This window comes from Bos grunniens, chromosome 13, assembly GCF_055505025.1.
Source record: "Bos grunniens cultivar Pamir isolate PY7600 chromosome 13, Bosgru_T2T1.0, whole genome shotgun sequence".
NCBI classification, from domain to species: Eukaryota; Metazoa; Chordata; class Mammalia; order Artiodactyla; family Bovidae; genus Bos; species Bos grunniens.
In genome coordinates this window covers 46,423,008-46,443,298 of record NC_141177.1, presented here as the reverse complement: position 1 = coordinate 46,443,298, position 20,291 = coordinate 46,423,008, and the positions used below count along the sequence as shown (strand labels likewise).

General features: G+C 39.0%; 1 protein-coding gene across 14 annotated transcripts in view; it reads right to left on the bottom strand.

Annotated features, from left to right (window-relative positions):
• Positions 1 to 229: 229 nt before the first annotated feature.
• Positions 230 to 20,291, bottom strand: part of LOC147360921 (ankyrin repeat domain-containing protein 26-like) — a 61,466-nt gene continuing 41,404 nt past the window's right edge. For 8 of the 14 annotated variants that reach the window (XM_086333840.1, XM_086333842.1, XM_086333849.1 and 5 more), the window contains 5 exons: positions 18,712 to 18,867; positions 15,602 to 15,771; positions 13,969 to 14,194; positions 11,247 to 11,292; positions 230 to 2,156 (listed from right to left, as the gene is read on the bottom strand). In XM_086333840.1, the coding sequence (XP_086189966.1) occupies positions 1,975 to 2,156; positions 11,247 to 11,292; positions 13,969 to 14,194; positions 15,602 to 15,771; positions 18,712 to 18,867 (780 nt within the window). In that variant the 3' untranslated portion in view covers positions 230 to 1,974. Of the gene's footprint in view, positions 2,157 to 9,354; positions 9,597 to 10,644; positions 10,775 to 11,246; positions 11,293 to 13,968; positions 14,195 to 15,601; positions 15,772 to 18,711; positions 18,868 to 20,291 lie in introns of those variants that run through there. The other 6 variants (XM_086333843.1, XM_086333854.1, XM_086333841.1 and 3 more) reach the window with 4 other exon arrangements.

Sequence of the window (20,291 nt, the reverse complement as noted above, 5' to 3'; positions counted from 1 at the left end):
AATTTGGAAAACTCAGGACTGGAAAAGGTCAGTTTTCTTTCCAATCCCAAAGAAAGGCAATGCCAAAGAATGCTCAAACTACCACACAATTGCACTCATCTCACACGCTGGCAAAGTAATGCTCAAAATTCTCCAAGCCAGCCTTCAACAGAATGTGAACCACTTTTTATTAGACTTACTAAATTAAGATGCATCTATTTCCTAAAATAGATTTCAATCCTCACCAACATTATTTTCATTTTACATTTATTGTTGTTACAGTTATTGTACACACTATGAAATCTTTTTCATAAAAATGAACATGAAAATGAAAGGAACTCTATCATAGCAATGTCCGTTACTGAGCTTCCTCTAATAGGGTGATTTATCATCAACATGATTTTTAATGATCTAATTTCTGAGGCTCAATTAGGCTGTCCATCAATTTTCATGAAAGCAAAGTATTAGAAATCATCTGAGTTGCAAAAAGATTTAATACTAAATGAATAGACTCATTCATTTTCTCAAAAACAGCACTCTGTCTGGCACCTGAGAAATCTGTGGGCCCTGGAGAAACTCATCACAGTAAGCAGAGGGAGAGAGGCAGGTCTCACCTTTATGGAGAGGTCTTTGTAGAAAGCGAGACCCTCCACCCCACTGGGACCGCTCACCACCTCTCAGCCCTTGGCAAAGCAACCTCTGGAAAGTCGGCACAGGCAGGCTGGGGATCTTCAATTTCTTTTTAATCCATATACTGATGTAACCTTAACAAGCATTCACATAGCACTAAGCATGTGGGGGCCCAATTGTAAGGTTACCCACTTGAAAAACATTTAGGAAAAGCTCCTTTTTATTTCTCCCTCTTAGAGATTTGCAATCAAACCAGAATATTAAAATCTAAAGAAAGCTGTTTCACTTTCTTTATCACAGAATTTTTGAAACCAGTTTGCTCCCCCACCCCAATCTTTTCTCCCAAAGAATACACAGTTGTATAGAAAGAGACTTTAAGTCTGCTGCTCTGGTCCCCAGAGCTCCAAACTGAGTCTCCTGTGAGTTCATATGTGGCCTGACCTGTTCATGACAACTACAGGCCTCTCTAGTCTTCAGGGGACCTGAGATTGGTTGGTTTTCATGGACTGTTACCTGCTAGGGCAGTGTTAGTCTCTGCCCCAGCCTTCCTACTCACATTATCCATTTTTAGATGGACGTTTGGCTACAACAGGAAGGTGTCTGTGCTACTGATGTGGGGGCAACACCCACTGCAGCCATGAACTTGAAGCCTTATGATCAGCTCTCAAATAACCACCAGTGGATGGTCAGTGTGGTGCCTCCCTATCTGTCTTTCTGGGCCCCGTGGTCCATGATGATGTGGGCCAAGTCAAGAAGGACTATGATTAGAGGCAGAGTACAATTAAAATCCAAACATACATGAGTGGTATGTGTATGTGAGAAAGAGACTGTGTCTCATCAAATGACTGCTTTTTATTACACCCAGAGCCATGTGGATTGTAATCATCTGGTTTGAATTGTCCATCTTTTCATTGCCAAGCACAAAGAGTTGGCTACATTATCATGATGAAGATGAGAAAACACAGTTCAAGTACCACCTCTAGGGAGAGATGTCCCCGAAGCTGTTCACTACCTGGAAAGAGGGCCGGGTTCCCTGACTTGAGTCACATTTTGGAACATCGCAGGCATATGATCTAAGACACCACTGACAGTACACAAGAACAAGTCCCTGCTAGCCTTTCCACCAGGAAGACCCCAGGACTTCAAGTTAGAAATCAGTCAATATGCGATGCACCAGTGCTGAACATTTTGGTTTGCATGGAGATCCAGTCAGATTCTCCACTCTGACTGCAGCTCAGAACTCAAACAAATCAGTCATATCTGCTGGGAAAGAAGGCTGGAGAGCAAGCTGGTGGAGCATCTCTGTTCTTGGAACACAGGAACCGTGAAGCGCGTCTGCCTGTACCTTCATTCTGCACACCGCCTTCACTCTACCCAGAACAAGAGTGCTGGTGAGAGCCAGAGGCCAACCACATGAATGACTGGTCCAGCCTCAACTGGAACTGGCGTGGCCCTTGGGAAGCCTGTGTTCTCACCTGTGAAGCTGCAAAGCAACCGATGCATTTTTATAAGCCTCTGCAAACCAAGGAGAACAGAAATCAAAACAGCTGGAAGAAACAAGATAAGGCATTAAAATTAGTTTTTGATCCTAAAACCACTGGAGGTTTCCTGGGAAATTACCCTCCCAAACTCCCATTGATGGGAAGACAAGAAGAGCAGAAATCAAATGGTTTGGTTACAGGTGACGGGGGAGAGCTCTCAGCACGTCAGGTCATGAGTTCTAGATGTTAAGGTTCAGGGAAACGTGCCAGTGAAGGGCCAGGAAATAAACACCACACAGCGAGGCCATGAGCAGGATACTCTACATGCTCAGTGAAAACTCCTAGACAAATTCGGCTTAAATATTTTATCTTTAATGCTTTGTAGAAGGGCTGGGGAAGGAGAGTGGGGTGAGGAAAACAAAGTAGCTAGATTAAAATTTCTTTCATGTAATGAGATACGCAAAATATAGCTAAAAATAATAATATGTCTAAGTGTAAGTCTTGAGGAATACAGCTCTTTTTATTAAATAAGAAGTAACTTTTAATTAGACTAATGTTCCTCCTTTGGTTTCAAATAGTCCTGATTCTCTGAAGATGCTAATTGTCTACACCCTTCATGTGTCTTATCACCGTAATTTTAACTTTTTAAAGCAGCTGGACGATGTAAATATGGATCTGTGAAAAGCAGAGTATATACTTGGTACTATATACATATATGTATATATACACAATAAATATGTCAAGCTTTCCTATCATTTACCAACCTATTAAATTTTTTATAAAAATGTAAAGTTAAAAAAAAAAAAGGTACAATTAGCACCAGAACACTGAAAAAACAAGGAGATATGTTGCTGAATCAGAAACTTCTGGCTTCTCATCCTTTATAACTCCTCTGAAGGTAGTTAGCAAGATTCTTCTTTTAATCCCTGGCCATGCTTTGCCACTCTGCCGTCTTTAGTGTAGGTTTATGGATGTTCATAATGTTCTTGTTCAACAACTGTCATAGGAAGCAAATTCTGTTCATTCATCTCAAATATCCGGTTCTGCTGCTGCTGCTGCTGCTAAGTCGCTTCAGTCGTGTCCGATTCTTTGCGACCCCATAGACGGCAGCCCACCAGGCTCCGCCGTCCCTGGGATTCTCCAGGCAAGAACACCGGAGTGGGTTGCCATTTCCTTCTCCAATGATGAAAGTGAAAAGTGAAAGTGAAGTCTCTCAGTCATGTCCAACTCTTCTGAAGTCAAGTCGCTTCAGCCGTGTCCAATTCTTTGCAACCCCATGGACTGCAGCCTACCAGGCTCCTCTGTCCTTGGGATTTTCCAGGCAAGAGTACTGGAGTGGGTTGCCATTGCCTTCTCCAAATATTCGGTTCACTGCCCATCAATCAGGGCCCAAGCCATGTCCCAGGCCCTCCTAGAGTTGTCCTCTCCTGACCACACTAGTGCACATTCACCCAACTTCCTCCTAAATTCCTGCAACACTCTCTTTGGTATCACTGAAAATTCAAAACTTACCACCTGACATTGTCATTTATATATACAGACATATAATATATAAAATGCAGTATGTAAGATATATGTAAAATATATAAAAATTATATAGAGTCCCTTGAAATAAAGAATTCTATTGAATTGGTTTCAGATGACTTGGTGTATTTTTTCTTGTCCTCTGCTTGTATGATATTCATCTGAAATTCAATTATTATTAGAACTGCAAGAAATAGAAGAATAGGATCTTACTTCCTAGAGGTCCCATGTCAGAGTCCACGTTCCCTGGTCTCATGCTCCCTTGAGTTCCCCTCTCTCTTTCATCTCCAACTTTTTATTATTTTTATAGGTTTTTGTACAATATTTTCTCTTTACCTTTTTATTTTGAAGTATGTTTCATAACTTCCGTTCTTTGCTGTATAATGTTTCTCAGAAGACAAAGTACACACTCCTATCCTCACACCAGCTCTGTGTTTAGGAGCTGTTTGACTTTGTCTCTGTGTTTGACTTACATTTTCATATTTCACAATATTACCACATGCCAGGCGAGGCAAACATTTTCCTGTCTGCTTCTCATTTTGACCCATGTCACGCTAAAATGAAGCAAAAGAAAGGGTTGCAGACAGACCATTGAATGCTTTATTTAAGATGCTGGCCTTTTATAATTACATTTCATATTTTCCAAAGATGAGCCCGTGCATCAGAGGTATGGCCAGTCATTTGGCGCCTTCTGCAGGACACAAAAAGCCACAAGCTGGGAAAATTAGATCTGATTTAATGAACATCAAGGTGGCCACCACATTCCTAGAACCACTCTGAATAAACTGTTTCCTGCAGTCAAAATAACTATACTACCTAAAGCAATCTACAGATTCGATGCAATTTCTATTAAATTACCAATGGTGTTTTTCACAGACCTAGAACAAAAAATTTTACAGTGTGTATGGAAATACAAAACACCCTGAAGAGCCAAAGCAATCTTGAGAAAGAAAAGCAGGAACTGACAGAATCATGCTCCCTGAATTCAGACTATACTACAAGCTACAGTAATCAAAACACTGGTACTGACACAAAACCCAAAATATATGGCATAGTTCAATAGAACAGGATAGAAAGTTCAGAAAGAAACCCACACACTTATGGTCAATTAATCTAGGACAAAGGAGGCAAGATGATGCAATGGAGAAAAGACAGCCTCCTTAATAAGCTGAGCAGAGAAAGCTGGACAGCTACATGTATAAGAATGAAATCAGAACACTCCATAACACCATCCGCAAAATATAAACTCCAAATGGATTAAAGACTTAAATGTAAGAACAGACACTATAAACTTCTTGGAGGAAAAGAACATAGGCAGAACACTCTCTGCCACAAATCACAGCAATATCTTTTTTGAACCACCTCTTAATGAATATAAAAACAAAAATAAGCAAATGGGACCTCATTAAACTTAAAGGCTTTTGCACAAGATATCATAAACAAGACAGAAGACAACAGAAAGGGGGACAATATTTCCAAATGATGCAACTGACAAGAGATTACTCTCCAAAATATTCAGGCTTTCCAGGAGTCATGTACATATGTGAGAGCTGGACTATAAACTAGACTGAGTGCTGAAGAATTGATGTTTTCATACTGTGGTGCTGGAGAAGACTCTTGAGAGTCCCTTGGACAGCAATGAGAACGAACCAGTGAATCTTAAAAGAAATCAACCCTGAATATTCATTGGCACGACTGATGCTGAAGCTCTAATACTTTGGACACTTGATGCAAAGAGCCTACTTACTGGAAAAGACCCTGATGCTGCGAAAGACTGAAGGACAGAGGAGAAGGGGGTGAAGAGGATGAGATGGTTAGACAGCATCTTCAACTCGATGGCTGTGAGTTTGAGCAAACTCCAGGACATGGTGAAGGACAGGGAAGCAGGGTGTGTTGCAATCCATGGGGGTCGCAAAGAGTTGGACATGACTGAGCAAGGTAACAATAACAATAACATGCAGAGGTTCACAAAGAAATGTGACTGGAAGGGGTGACTACAACTGGGAGTTGATATCAGTCAGCTCAGTTCAGTCGCTCAATCCTGTCAGACTCTTTGTGACCCCATGGGCTGCAGCATGCCAGGCCACCCTGTCCATCACCAACTCCTGGAGCTTACTCAAATTCATGTTCATTGAGTCAGTGATGCCATCCAACCATCTCATCCTCTGTCGTCCCCTTCTCCTCTGTCCCTCAGTCTTTCGAAGCATCAGGGTCTTTTCCAGTAAGTAGGCTCTTCGCATCAAGTGTCCAAAGTATTAGAGTTTCAGCATCAGTCGTGCCAATGAATATTCAGGGATGATTTCCTTTAGGATTGACTGGTTGGATCTCCTTGTAGTCCAACGGACTCTCAAGAGTTGTCTCCAACACCACAGTTCAAAAGCTTCAATTCTTCAGCGCTCAGCTTTCTTTATAGTCCAACTCTCACACCCATACGTGACTACTGGAAAAACCATAGCTTTGACTAGATGGCCCTTTGTTGGCAAAGTAATCTCTCTGCTTTTTAATATGATATCTAGGTTGGTCTAGCTTTTCTTCCAAGGAGTAAGCATCTTTTAATTTTATGGCTGCAGTCAACATCTACAGAGATTTGGGAGCCCCAAAAGATAAAGTCTCTTACTATTTCCATTGTCTCCCCATTTATTTGCCATGAAGTTATGGGACCGGATGTTGTGATTTTAGTTTTCTGAATGTTGAGTTTTAAGCCAATATTGTCACTCTCCTCTTTCACTTTCATCAAGAGGCTCTTTAGTTTTTCTTCATTTTCTGCCATAAGGGTGGTGTCATCTGCATACCTGAGATTATTGATATTTCTCCTGGCAATCTTGATTCCAGCTTGTGCTTCATCCAGCCTGGCATTTCACATGATGTACTCTGTATATAAGTTAAATTAGCAAGGTGACAATATACAGCCTTGATATACTCCTTTCCCGATTTGGAAGCAGTCTGTTGTTCCACATCCAGTTCTAACTGTTGCTTCTTGACCTGCATACAGATTTTTAGGAGGTAGGTCAGGTGGTCTGGTATTCCCATGTCTTTAGGATTTTTCCACAGTTTGTTGTGATTCCCACAGTCAAAGGCTTTGGCGTAGGCAATAAAGCAGAAGTAGATGTATTTCTGGAACCTGCTTGCTTTTTCGATAATCCAGTGGATGTTGGCAATTTGATCTCTGGTTCCTCTGCCTTTTCTAAATCCAGCTTGAATATCTGGAAGTTCATGGTTCAAGTACTGTTGAAGCCTGGCTTGGAGAATTTTGAGCATTACTTGCTAGTGTGTGAGATGAATGCAATTGTGCAGTAGTTTGAACATTCTTTGGCATTGCCTTTCACTGGGGTTGGAATGAAAACTGACCTTTTCCAGTCCTGTGGCTACTGCCGAGTTGTCCAAATTTGCTGGTATATTGAGTGCAGCACTTTCACAGAATCATCTGTTAGGATTTGAAATAGCTCAACTGCAATTCCATCACCTCCACTAGCTTTGTTCATAGTGATGCTTCCTAAGGCCCATTTGACTTCGCATCCAGGATGTCTGGCTCTAGGTGAGTGATCACACCATTACACTTATCTGGGTCATGAAGATCTTTTTTGTATAGTTCTCCTGTGTGTTCTTGCCACCTCTTCTTAGTATCTTCTGCTTCTCTTAGGTCCATACCATTTCTGTCCTTTATTGTGCTCATTTTTGTATGAGATGTTCCTTTTATATCTCTAATTTTCTTGAGACGTCTCTAGTCTTTCCCATTCTATTGTTTTCCTCTATTTCTTTGCATTGATCACTAAGGAAGGTTTTCTTATCTCTCCTTGCTATTCTTTGGAACTCTGCATTCAAATAGGTGTATCTTTCCTTTTCTCCTTTGCCTTTAGCTTCTTGTCTTTTCTCAGCTATTCGTAAGGCCTCCTCAGACAACCATTTTGCCTTTTTGCATTTCTTTTTTTGGGGGCTGTACAATGTCACAAACCTCCATTCATAATCTTCAGGCACTCTGTCTATCAGATCTAATCCCTTATATCTATTTGACACTTCTACTGTATAATCATAAGGTATTTGATTTTGATCATACCTGAATGGCTGCAAAAAATGTAATCAATCTGATTTTGGTAGTGACCATCTGGTGATGTCCATGTGTAGAGTCTTCTCTTGTGTTGTTGGAAGAGGGTGTTTGCTATGACCACTGCGTTCTCTTGGCTAAACTCTGTTAGCCTTTGCCCTGCTTCATTTTGTACTCCAAGGCCAAATTTGCCTGTTACTCCAGGCATCTCGTAACTTTCTACTTTTGCATTCCAGTCCCCTATACTGCAAAGGATATCTTTTTTGGGTGTTTGTATTAACATCCAAATTACCTAGAATTATCTAGAAGGTCCTGTAGGTCTTTATAGAACTGTTCAACTTCAGCTTCTTCAGCATTACTGCAATTACTGGTAGTTGATATACTACTTAATAAATGACAGGGAGTAGGAGAATAAGGCATCTTGTAAAAAACAGGTGACTTGGGTGAGGAGGGATACTTATGAGAGAACAAATAACATTTAGGAAAGATAAATGGTACCTCAGATGGATATATGGGAGATAAGGGAGTTTTGTGAAAATGTTTGTTTGTCTGGTGCTTTTTCCAAAATAAAAAGTCTTTTTCCAAGACTTTTTCCAAAAAGCAAAGCAAAAATAGATAGATAGGTAGATAGGTAAAGAAAAGGTGAAACGTCTTGGGCAAATCTTATTTATCCATGAGGAACTTTCTCTAATTTTAATACTGTCTCCAAAAGTAAATCAAAAGTCAATTAAAACTGACTCAAAAATGCATTCCTTTTTATAGTTGAATAATACACAGCTTCTTTATCTATTCATCTGTTGATGGTCATCTAGGTTACTTCCATGTCCTAGCTATTGTAAATAGCGCTGCAATGAACACTAGGGTACGTGTGTCTTTTTGGAATTTGCTGTATGATGCAGGGAACTCAAAGCTGGTGCTTTGTGACAACCTAGAGGGGTGGAAAGGGGAGGGAGGTGGGAGGGAGGTTCAAGAGGGAGGGGACATATGCATACCTATGGCCGATTCAAGTCAGTGTATGGCAGAAACCATCACAATATTGTAAAGTAATTATTCTCTAATTAAAAATAAAAACATTTTTAAAGTTCATTCATTTAAAAGGCAAAAACTCAGGCAAACCTTATTTCTCCATGAGGAAGGACCTGTGAATCTGTGTTTAAAGTTACATATAGTAAGCTTTATGCTTCTATTAACAATTGTAATACATCAAAACATTGATGGTAGCCATAATATCAGTATCTAAATCTTTGGGTCTATATATAGTGATAAAAAGTGGAACATACAAAAAAGCTATCAATCAACACCACTAAATATTAATGACAAGTCTGGCTTTTTGGGTGCTGTTTAAACAGCAGGTATTAAGGCTCAGTCTGAGTTTGTAAAGGGTGTTCCTGGTGGCTCAAATGGTAAAGAATCCACCTTCAATGCACATGACCCGAGTTTGATCCCAGGGTCTGGAAAATCCTCCTGGAGAGGGAATGGCTCCCTGCTCCAGTATTCCTGCCTGGAGAATTCCATGGACAGAGGAGCCTGGTGGGCTACAGTTCATGGGGTCGCAAACAGTCAGACATGATTGAATGACTACACTATTGCTTAGAATATGGAAAACTCAACAGTACTGGTTTTTAAATATGCTTAAAAGTAAGTTAGATGCAGAGAAACATCACTTAAAATGCTATATAAATTTTCATCATACAGATGTAATACAAAAATACTTTCCTTTAATAAAGATTTTCTCATCATCTTTAATGGAAAACAATGAAATGTCATGGAAACAGTCCAGTAGAGAAACTTTTATGATTTATCATTCTAAATCATATATTTTTCCTTCAAAATCTGTGTATACTGTGCTTTTGTTTTCAAAATTTGGTCATCATACACATTTGACCCATCTGCAGATACATGAGACACTATAAAGGCATCAGATGCAAATTCAGCATCAACTGGAAAGAAAAGGAAAGAATTATATGCTTTACCTAAAATACTTGAGTTAACTAAGCATTAGTAAAAACAAAAACCAAAAAAACTGCCAAAAGCCTGAGACCTTTCCTAGTGTTTCGAAGAATGAAATATATCTATAGATGGCACCACATAAAATACAAGATTACAATTTTATAATCTGCTCATGGTCGCACGTGTGACTCAGTATCAGAGTTTCTGGTTTTCTCATCCTTCATTCATTTACTAAGTAACTATGTGCAAAGGTGTGCATAGTGACAAGCACTGGAATTATAAGATGAAGGTGACCCAGTCCACCCTGAAAAATGAAATGCAAACTGGAAAAATAGACAAATGGGCAATTTCCTTACAGAGTCATAAATACAAAGACAGCTATAAAAGATGGCACAAGGAACACTCAGAAGGGACAGCCAGCTTTGTGTCAATACTGCCAGCTTTTTGGTGGAAGTGATATATATGTTGAAAAGCAGAGACATTACTTTGCGAACAAAGGTCCGTCTAGTCAGGCTATGGTTTTTCCTGTGGTCATGTATGGATGTGAGAGTTGGACTGTGAAGAAGGCTGAGTGCCGAAGAATTGATGCTTTTGAACTGTGGTGTTGGAGAAGACTCTTGAGAGTCCCTTGGACTGCAAGGAGATCCAACCAGTCCATTCTGAAGGAGATCAGCCCTGGGATTTCTTTGGAAGGAATGATGCTAAAGCTGAAACTCCAGTACTTTGGCCACCTCATGGGAAGAGTTGACTCATTGGAAAAGACTCTGATTCTGGGAGGGATTGGGGGCAGGAGGAGAAGGGGACAACAGAGGATGAGATGGCTGGATGGCATCACTGGCTCTATGGACGTGAGTCTGAGTGAACTCCAGGAGTTGGTGATGGACAGGGAGGCCTGGTGTGCTGCAATTCGTGGGGTCGCAAAGAGTCGGACATGACTGAGCGACTGAACTGAACTGGTATATATGTAGCTACCTGAAGGACAGGAAAAAGTACAAGAGATAGAGAGGGGAGAAGCACATACAAAGACTAGAGATGAGGAAGCGCACCTGTGGGATCCTACACAGTCTGGCTGGTTAGATGCAGAGCTGAGGGGCAGAGTAGGGTGGTAGAGAGATAAGGCCAACTTCTTTGGCGGGACCCAAATTGATGTGGGTGTTTGGAGCTTTTCCTGAGAATAAAAGATAAACTGGTGACAAAGTCAGTGACAGAGAAATTTTAAAGTCACCCACCAAATGACAGCTACACAAACGTGACTGCTTGAGTCTGGGTTTCTTAGCCTTAACCACTACCAACACTTGAGAAGTTGATGAACTCCACGTTTTCTGAGAATAGTGTCAGGTGTAGGTAGATAGTTCCACAGGGATGGAGGAAGTAGAGGAAGGATATAACCAGAAATAAAAAGAAATACACAGACCTTCAGAGATTGTTTTTCAAGCTATGGAACATGATGAATAAATGAGGAAGAAGGATATTTTTCACTATGACCACTCATACTTTCACATTTTTCATTAGCTATGTATAAGAAAAAATACTTAACATGGCATCTGTTATCCAAACAGTGGAAAGAGATCCCATTTACTTCTTACAGAGTATTTCAGAAATCAATGTCTAAATTTAATTCATACATTTTGGCAACATACCTTTTCTTATTTCTCTAGTTATACTCCTGTCCAACTCCTGCTGCATCTGAAATAAGTCAAATATTATTTATGTTTAAGATAAACAAGAGATATTATCATAGGAGTGACATAAAACTTACTAAATGCGACTTTTAAATAATACTTTTAGAGACCAGACCTAACTTCAAGATTACTTCAGTAGAAAAAAAATCACATAAATAAAAGAAAATGAATTTCTACTTATTCTGCTTATAGATAACAGAACCATATATATGGAATCCTATTTAGATTAATCTGATAAAAAGTACAATAAATATCAGTCTCTAGTACACATAATTTCAGAGAATTAGGGAATGACCCATAATCCTAGGAATGACCCACAAGATTACTATCTTCTCCCCCAACAGCTCCTGCCCTAAATATGTACTTCTGAGACCTTTGATTTCTAGGTGAGGATCGTGTTCAAAGGGAGGAATCTAAGTCAAATGCTAATAAGGAGAACACATCTGCGATTTTCTTTACACTTCTCCATTTAATGAAAAGACAGAAAGGTGAGAAAATTACACACAAGAAACAATGTACCAGCAAGTTTCAATTCTGAACATGTTTAGGGAGAAGGATTCTCTTTTAAGTGTTAGTTTCCGAACTATGTCCCCTTAGAACGGGAAGGTCCCACAGGGGTTACTGCAGGGTTGAGGAACAGAGAAGTCACAGCGGCAGTGCCTCTGGCCACTCTTTAGCTAAAAGGCTCTATACTTGGCTCTGTTTTATATAACACGGTTCCACGCAGAAGTTTTTTTTTTTTTCCAAAGAAAGGTTGTTTTCTTTGGAAAAAAAACAAAAAACAAAAAACCTTTTTTTAAGGTATAAGAGTCATTGATTTAGTCAAAGTTCCTAATTCTACAAAAGAAGTAACAAAGGCAATGTCCTTCTTACTGAGTCCAGAGTTCTATACCAGCTACTTCCTCAGATTAAGGAAAAAACACATAGATTTTAAACTATAACATAGATAAATGAATATGTAAAACCATGCTATATAGTTCAATAATGCTTGTGGCGTGACATGACTTTCTAAGTAAATGTGTTTTAAATGCATGAACAAGAATAAAATCAATATCAAATTCCTATTTGTAGCAATTGATATAGTTAATTTAGAAAGCATAAATATTTTTTAGACACAGGACAGGGAACTTGAAGGAATCTTTAGTTGATCAAGCAGGCCAAAACTGAAGAGATTCAACCTTAAAAGGATGTTTGTTCATTCCCTCTAGATAAAACCTGGCTTGCTAAAATGAGTCAACGGTGAATTATCCACATTTTGGGTTATTGAGGACAAAATTTAAAATACACAACAGATCTCTCTTTACTGTTTAGCATAGTTCTCTATCCAAGCTCTCATCATCAGTTGATATATACAAAAAGTATGCATATAATCTCATTTATAATCTAAATCTGATCAGAAATTGCAGTTGAACTTTATTTCCTCAGCCTGAAGTTTCAAGGGGAGGACTTATACTCCTACCCTCCTTATGAGAAGCGAGGAGATTTACCTAACAGGTGAGTCTGGGAGAAGGCACTACGAAGTGCTTGCTTGGTTCTGAATCTCTTCTTTGAAAAGGTGTATGTTTCCACAGCATCGTGAACTTGGGTCTACAGTAGGCAGCCTTCCCCTGGGAGGGGTCAAGCATTTGCTTCCTCCTCTTAGGCCTACGTGGGGAAGTGTCTGACTTGGGATGAAATGTTTGGAGGCCCGCTGTGACTGCACAGCTAAAGCACATCCTCCAGGTTCATGGCTCTCAAGTACTAAGACCCAACGTAGCTGCAGTGCTTTCAAAGAAACCTTAGACTGCTCTTCTATGATGGCAAGAAGCCAAATGAGAAAACAGGTTGAGACTGCATTTAACAAAGGCTATTTTTCTCTGCATCATCAACATCATGAAAACACCATCAAAACCATAAACCCATGTGCACTGACTGAAATGGATATTTTAATAATAATGACTATACAATGAAAACTAGTTGCAGTTTAAAGACTCCCCATCATTGCTATCTCAGTCATCATTCATTCAGGTGATGTCAAAACAGAGACAAAACAAACAGAGAACAAAAGTGAGCAACTTAGAAACATTCTAAAACTGCTTAGCAAGGTTTTTTTAGAAATTTAAATCAAAATTCTGTAAGTAAAATAGCAGTTAAAGATGTACTCTTGTATAAGAAAATAACAAAAAATGTTAACCTAAAACCAGAAATTAATCTTTGATTAGGTATTACAAGTTTGTTTAATTCATAAAAAGGATTTATCTAGGATTCCTTCAAATAAAAGCATCCATATGTGGTTAGTGTTTAGATGCCAGTCATTCACTTATGCTTAGGGGTAGAAAAACTGCAGTGGGTGCAGCAGAGCCTGGAAATGATTATGAACCACTGCCAAAGTGAAATAATTTAGAAAGTAAATCAAACAGCTGAAAGTATACTTTTGGTTACTAGACAATAAGATTTCATTTCTAAAGTTGAATTTAAATGCAGCTTTTCAAGAAATTTAAGATTTTAATAAATATCTCTTAAAAATGAGAGATCTAGGACAAAAACAAATCATTAAATGTCTCCTTGATTATCATAGTTAAGTATGGTTTTACTTAGTGTGCATAAGTCAAAAAACAATGCAGAAGTTCACCAAATTAAAAACAAGGATCATTCATATCAGAAATCTGAAACCCAATGAAAAAAATAGAATAGAACTAACCTTGGTCAAGTAAGTCTCTATACCGTCATTTGAACGGCATGGAATTGAGGTAGAAAACCCTCTGTTTGCTCTTGAAATAACATTTGTGTTGAACCCTGAAGCAGGATTAAAGTTTCCAACAGGAGAGGACTCCAGGACTGGCCTTGTGCTGAGAGTGCTGTGTATAGATCTGTTCTGTTTCTCCACCTCAAGTTCAGTGCTGATCTCTGTCAGCCTCTCATCAGTCCTGGGGAAGATGGAAAACACCAATTTCGTTCATGTTTCTCTAAATTATTGACATTTTTTAAAGTTGCCACAGAGTAAATGGAATTCCTATTGAACTATTTGAACACCGAAAAGACAGAGCAGACCTACTGTAAACAATGACAGTTGTAACCTTGTTCTAAAGAAGTACACATGTATCTAGGGCTCCACAAGTAACAAGCTACAGTTGGGAGAGGAGAGAAAGGGCATCAGAGAGAAAGGGAGGTGGCCTCACAGTGACACCTGCTGCCCTCTGGGACACACCTGCCTCCAGGAAACAGTTCAGGGATGAAGAAACACACCATCCCACAAAGTTCCTTTCAAGTGTTTCCTTTCACCACCCTTGTATATACGTTTCACTCATGACCTCAGAGAAATTAAGCATTTGGCTTTGAGGTATCATCTAGAGCCACAATCTCAAGAGGAGGATGAGAAAGTCAGTGGGTGAGACTGAAAAGAGCTAAAACAGCCCCAGGAATAATTACAAGTATCCTCTGCTTTCCCAAAGTTCACTTTACGTTACTTCACTTCTACTATGGGCCTATGTCAGCACCTGTTCCTGATGGTCCAAAAAAAAAAAAACCTGAAGACAAATTTTGGTCTCATTTAAAAAGCCAAAATTCTAAACAGTAGTGTATGTTTTAGAGCGAGAGGCATCGCGCTCCCCAAGCAGGGAAACCGGCCCCACCGTGCTCCTTCCCTGGGAGCCATACCCCACATCTCAGCATCAAGTCGCCATAGCCTTGAACCTTGTCTGGGATCACCTGTACTTCACTTGGGCATATTCGACTAGCATATGACCCACTGACTTTCTCACCCACTGACTTTCTCATCCTCCCCTTGAGATTGTGGCTCTAGATGATACCTCAGAGCCAAATGCTTAATTTCTCCAAGGTCATGAGTGAAATGTATATACAAGGGTGGTGAAAGGAAGCACTTGAAAGCATATTTTAGCATCGACTAGCAGAATGTGTCCTTGGGTACCTGCTTCTTTGCTTTATGCTGTTTTGGCTTATGAAAGGCATCCTAGGAATGCTCTGCTTTCAGATAGTGGAGAAAGCTGGACTAGGCTCTGGAGGTGGGATCTGCCCTTTCCATTCTCCACACACTCCCTCGGCCAGGTCACTATATTATTTCTAGCCACTTTGTGAATTATCCTGCCTTTCACCCCTGTGTTAATTTCCCCCCTTTTCACAAGCATGCCTCTACATAGTGTGGAAAAACTTGATACAGTACTAATAGTTTGTCTAAGGGCGCCCCCTTAGCAGTGACTATCCACTTAGCTTTCACTTCCTAGTAATCTCAGGAACTGTGCTCTATAAAAATATTAGGCTTTAGAGACAAATTAATGAAGTAAATTTATTTTCTGTGATTCTGTGTTTTGACTTACTTGTCTAGTTTATCTTTCAATGACTTTCTAACTTCAAGTTTTACTAGGTAGAGATGCTTATATTTTTCCAACTCGTCTTTATTAGAATCTTCTTGCAAAGTTTTCATCTTAGAGAGTTCAGATTCTAAGTCTTTAATTCTGAGTTCCATCTGTTGAGATCTTGCTTGTATCTAAGGCAAGTTGAAATAGATAACATTTTAAAAATAATTATAACCAGGAAAATTATATTTGTTTCCTTTAGTTTTGAGTCAGTAATTCAGAGAGTGATTACAAAGGTGAAAACAAAAAGAGCAGAAGTTTAAAACAATTATCATCAATGTGAAGTGAGTTAAATCTGAATTATAAAATTAAAGTGGAATGACTGTTATAGTAGTACTTATATAATCTGATAATTCAAAGAATAAGAGGATCAACTTAAAATTTTAAAAATTGAATGAGACAAGAATAATTCAAGAGGATGGCATCAGTTCTAAACCACGATATTTTCTTTTCTTCATAATGGTCTTATTTTATACCAACTGGTCTTATAAGTAAGAGGATTCTCAAGTGAGAATCATTCTGATAGGACAATTTAGTGAAAACTGTGGGGAAAACTGAAATATTTAAAGGGAAAACAAGTGCCCCCCCATTCCAGAAATCTACAAAACATACTGCTCTAAGGGAGGTAGAGGAAACACGCAAGTTGTATATGTCTGAAATGTAATAGACAGTGAAAATGATTTCAAGCACATGACAGATCAACAAATTAACCTACAAAAATAGGTTGACTTCTTTTCATTTCTCTATAAGATTCTGTCTTGCTCTTTCTTCAGTAGCCTGTTGATACTGCTCTACTTGACTGCGTTCTATCATATTCATTTCTATATGACTTTTGAGGGTCACTACATCTTGCTCCAACTTCTTTTTCTTCTCTCTAGTTTTTTCACATTTCTTTTGCATTCATTCCATAGATAATAACTCCTGTTGAAATACTTGATTTTTCTGCATCCACGTGCAGACATTTTGAAGATGCAGTTTCCAGCTCTACTGGAAAATCATCAGTCTTCAAGAAGAAAATGAGACCATTTGGTAATGAGGAATGTGGATTAAGCACAGCCTAATTCAAACCCAGGATCAAATTAAAAGGATGGTATGTGTATTGTAGAATGTAGGACCAGGGATTACTCAGAGAATCAAGAAAGATGTTCACACCACCAAGATTCACAAAATATATTCTTCACTGTCATCTTTGTCAAACAACATTTGCACTTGATTTTATACTCTTTTATTGTTCTACAATAATATTTTTCTATCTTTCTTCCATAAAATGACTACAAGTCCCCTCTTGGTAGAACGTCTCTTAATCCTTCCCTCATCTTAATGTCCCAGGGTTTTAAAGTAGTTTAAGGGATACTATATTGAGTTATCTAGGGCTAAGTTAATAAATGCCTCTCAAAAGAAATCTGTGAGAATAAGACTCTAATTAATAAATCTTATAAATACAGAGTCTAATCCCATAAGCCTTTTCCTGAACTACAAAGACGTTTGCTAATTTGAATTGCAGTCCAAAGAGAAATGATTTGCAAAGATGAAGAAATCCCATCTCCTAACAGTTTACAGAGATGATCCATACATTTTTCTGAACAGCAACAACAAAAAAAAGCCTCATTCTTGTAATCCTTTGTTACTGTCCTTTTATGCAAGACAAGTGCTGTGCATATCTAAAAATATTCCCTGTAATACCAATATATTCTTAGATAAGATTCCCCCTCATGGAAAAAAATGGCAACAGTGTAAAATTAGGGGCTAAACTCTTCCTCAGAGACTAGATAACAATGGCTAAAGTGAAAAGGCTCCATGAGAGGTGGACATTCAGGAAAGCCCCATGAAGGAGGAGAGACTGGGCACCAGGTCTCAAATAATGGAGGCCTAGTCAAAAGGAAAAGAAACTGTAAAGACAGAAAGGATAGCCTGAGCAAGGGCCAAGAAAGCTGAAATCAGCCAGTTACCTCTGAGGATAAAAATTCAACCACAGGGAAACAAAAACATGTCCACACAGAAATGTGTAAATCAGTGTTCACAGCAGCATCATTAATTGCCCCAAAGTGGAAACAACCCAAAGCTCCACCAACTGATGATGGATACATGGCTTAGTCAAATACTATTGACTGATTGACAACCAACTAACAGAAGAACTGATACGTGCAATCACACAGATGAACCTCGAAAACATGACGTCAGATGAGAAAAGCTAATCCCAAAGAAGCACATATTGTATGATCCCATTTATATAAAATACCCAGAATAGGCATGTCTACAGAGACAGATATTAGACTAGGGGTTGCCTGGGGCTGAGGGATGGAAGGCCACGGGTGGTGGCTAAGGGATGCAGGGTTTCTTTTGCGGGGTGATGGAAAGGCTCTAAAATTGACTGTGGTCACATGTGACACATCTCTAGACTAAGAGATACTGAACTACACATGTTGAGTGGGTGAATTCTATGATATGTGAATTATATCTCAATAGCTTTAAAAAAATCCAATGGTAGGATCTAGATAATCTTCTTAATTCTCTAGTTTGGATGTATGTACTATACATCATCTGAGTACCTCCATGCTTTTGCAATATACTTAAAATGAAAAGGAAAGAAGGCAATGCCTATATTTCATCTGGTTTTTATAATACCCTTTCTGCACAAGTTATTCTGAAATCCATGAAATAAATAAATACAGAACTCTACAGCCAGTCATAAAAAGAAAGATGAGAAATGATAATTTTCTGGAATCTTCCATTAAACATTATCCTTTGATTTTATCTGGCTAGCCTCCTTATGTAATACAGCTATCACTAAAAAAAAGTATTGTTTCAAAGAGAAAAAAGTCTCTCAACTTGTGTGAACAGTGAGGCGCAATTCTCAACTTTCCTAAGGGCAAATAATATAAGAAAAAATATATATAATGCAAATGGCAGAATGAAAGTCAGAGGTTAAGAAATGAGTGCATTATAAAGATAAGAAACTTATAGTAAATTACTTGTAACAAAAATACAAAAGAAAGCTGACCATGAAAATGAGCATCCTAAAACACTTCATCCTACATATTAACTGTTGACACGTTCAATTTCATACATACCTGACTTGTGGGTTGATGTATGTTGTTCTTTAAATCCTGTGTCTCAGCTTCTAATTTAGCACAATTAGACATGCTCTCCAGTGAAGCCTCTGACATAGACTTCTTTTTCAGGGCATCTTTTTCAGCCAGTTCTTGTTGAAGTTGTCTCACAACTGCCTAATAAGACACTCTGTCACTGAGTTTAACAAATCACTTTACTATTCTGTTATGTTAAGAATAGATAACTCCAACATACGTACTTTGAAAACTATCACCACCTTCTTCTCCCTCCTCACTGAATTTGGTTACAGACATGGAAGGGGCCACCTTCTGGCCTTTCTGATATTAAGTTATTCAGACAAAAGATGCACACCCGCTGTCCACGCCCTGCTCCTCCCACTAGATCTGCAGAGCTTCACCACCTCACAACCAGAGAGAAATAGATTTGAATGTGGGACAAGTGGTGGAAAATTCCACTCTGTGGAACATTTTCCCTCTTTCTTTATTAGAGGCTTCTATTACCTTCAGAGATCTTCACATATTCCAACCAGTGCTCAGATCTTTCCAACAGATTCCTAGCTCAGCAGAAAAATGAGGCCATTCCCTTGTGGCTTATCTATTTTCTGTCTAGTAGTATGTCTATGTTAATCCCAAACTCCTAATTTATCCCTCCTCCCCACCTTTGCCCTTGGCTAACCATAAGGACCTACTGTAGAGCATGGTGAACTCTACTCAATATTCTGTAGTCACCTACATGGGAAAAGGCACTGAAAAAGAATGGGTATATGTATAAGGATAACTGAATCAATTTCCTGTACATCTGAAACTAACACAAAATTGTAAAGCAACTATACTCCAATATAACAGAAAAATAAAATTTAAAAGATGAGGTTGCGCCCACGGCCTTCAAGGAGCCTCATTAAAGTGGCCTCTTCTACCTGTCTCCAGACCGCAGGCCCTACAATCCTCTCCCTGACTCACTCCATTCCTGCTGATCATGAATCCTGACACCCTTCATTTTTAGTGGACAAGCTTGTATCTAAATGATATTAATTGATACTGAAAATGAGAATTATGAGCAAATTGTTGTAAAAATATTCTACTGCTGCTGCTGCTGCTAAGTCGCTTCAGTCATGTCCGACTCTGTGCGACCCCATAGACGGCACCCCACCAGGCTCCCCCGTCCCTGGGATTCTCCAGGCAAGAACACTGGAGTGGGTTGCCATTTCCTTCTCCAGTGCATGAAAGTGAAAAGTGAAAGTGAAGTCGCTCAGTTGTGTCCAACTTGTAGCGACCTCATGGACTAGGCTCCTCTGCCCATGGGATTTTCCAGGCAAGAGTACTGGAGTGGAGTGCCATTGCCTTCTCCAAAAGTAAATCATAAATAGCAGTGGGAAGATTAAATCAAGAAGAATTTTGCTAAAGCTCACCACTTGAGTCCCAAATTATGTTTTAATGGTAAGTAGATGCATTTAAAGAGTTGAGTGGCTTTAAGAATAAATGATTCAAGGCTAAAATGTTTCCCATATTAACTCAAATTGATGTGAATAAACACAAAATTATACCAACAAATATGACACGCTACCAAAGCCAAAATATGA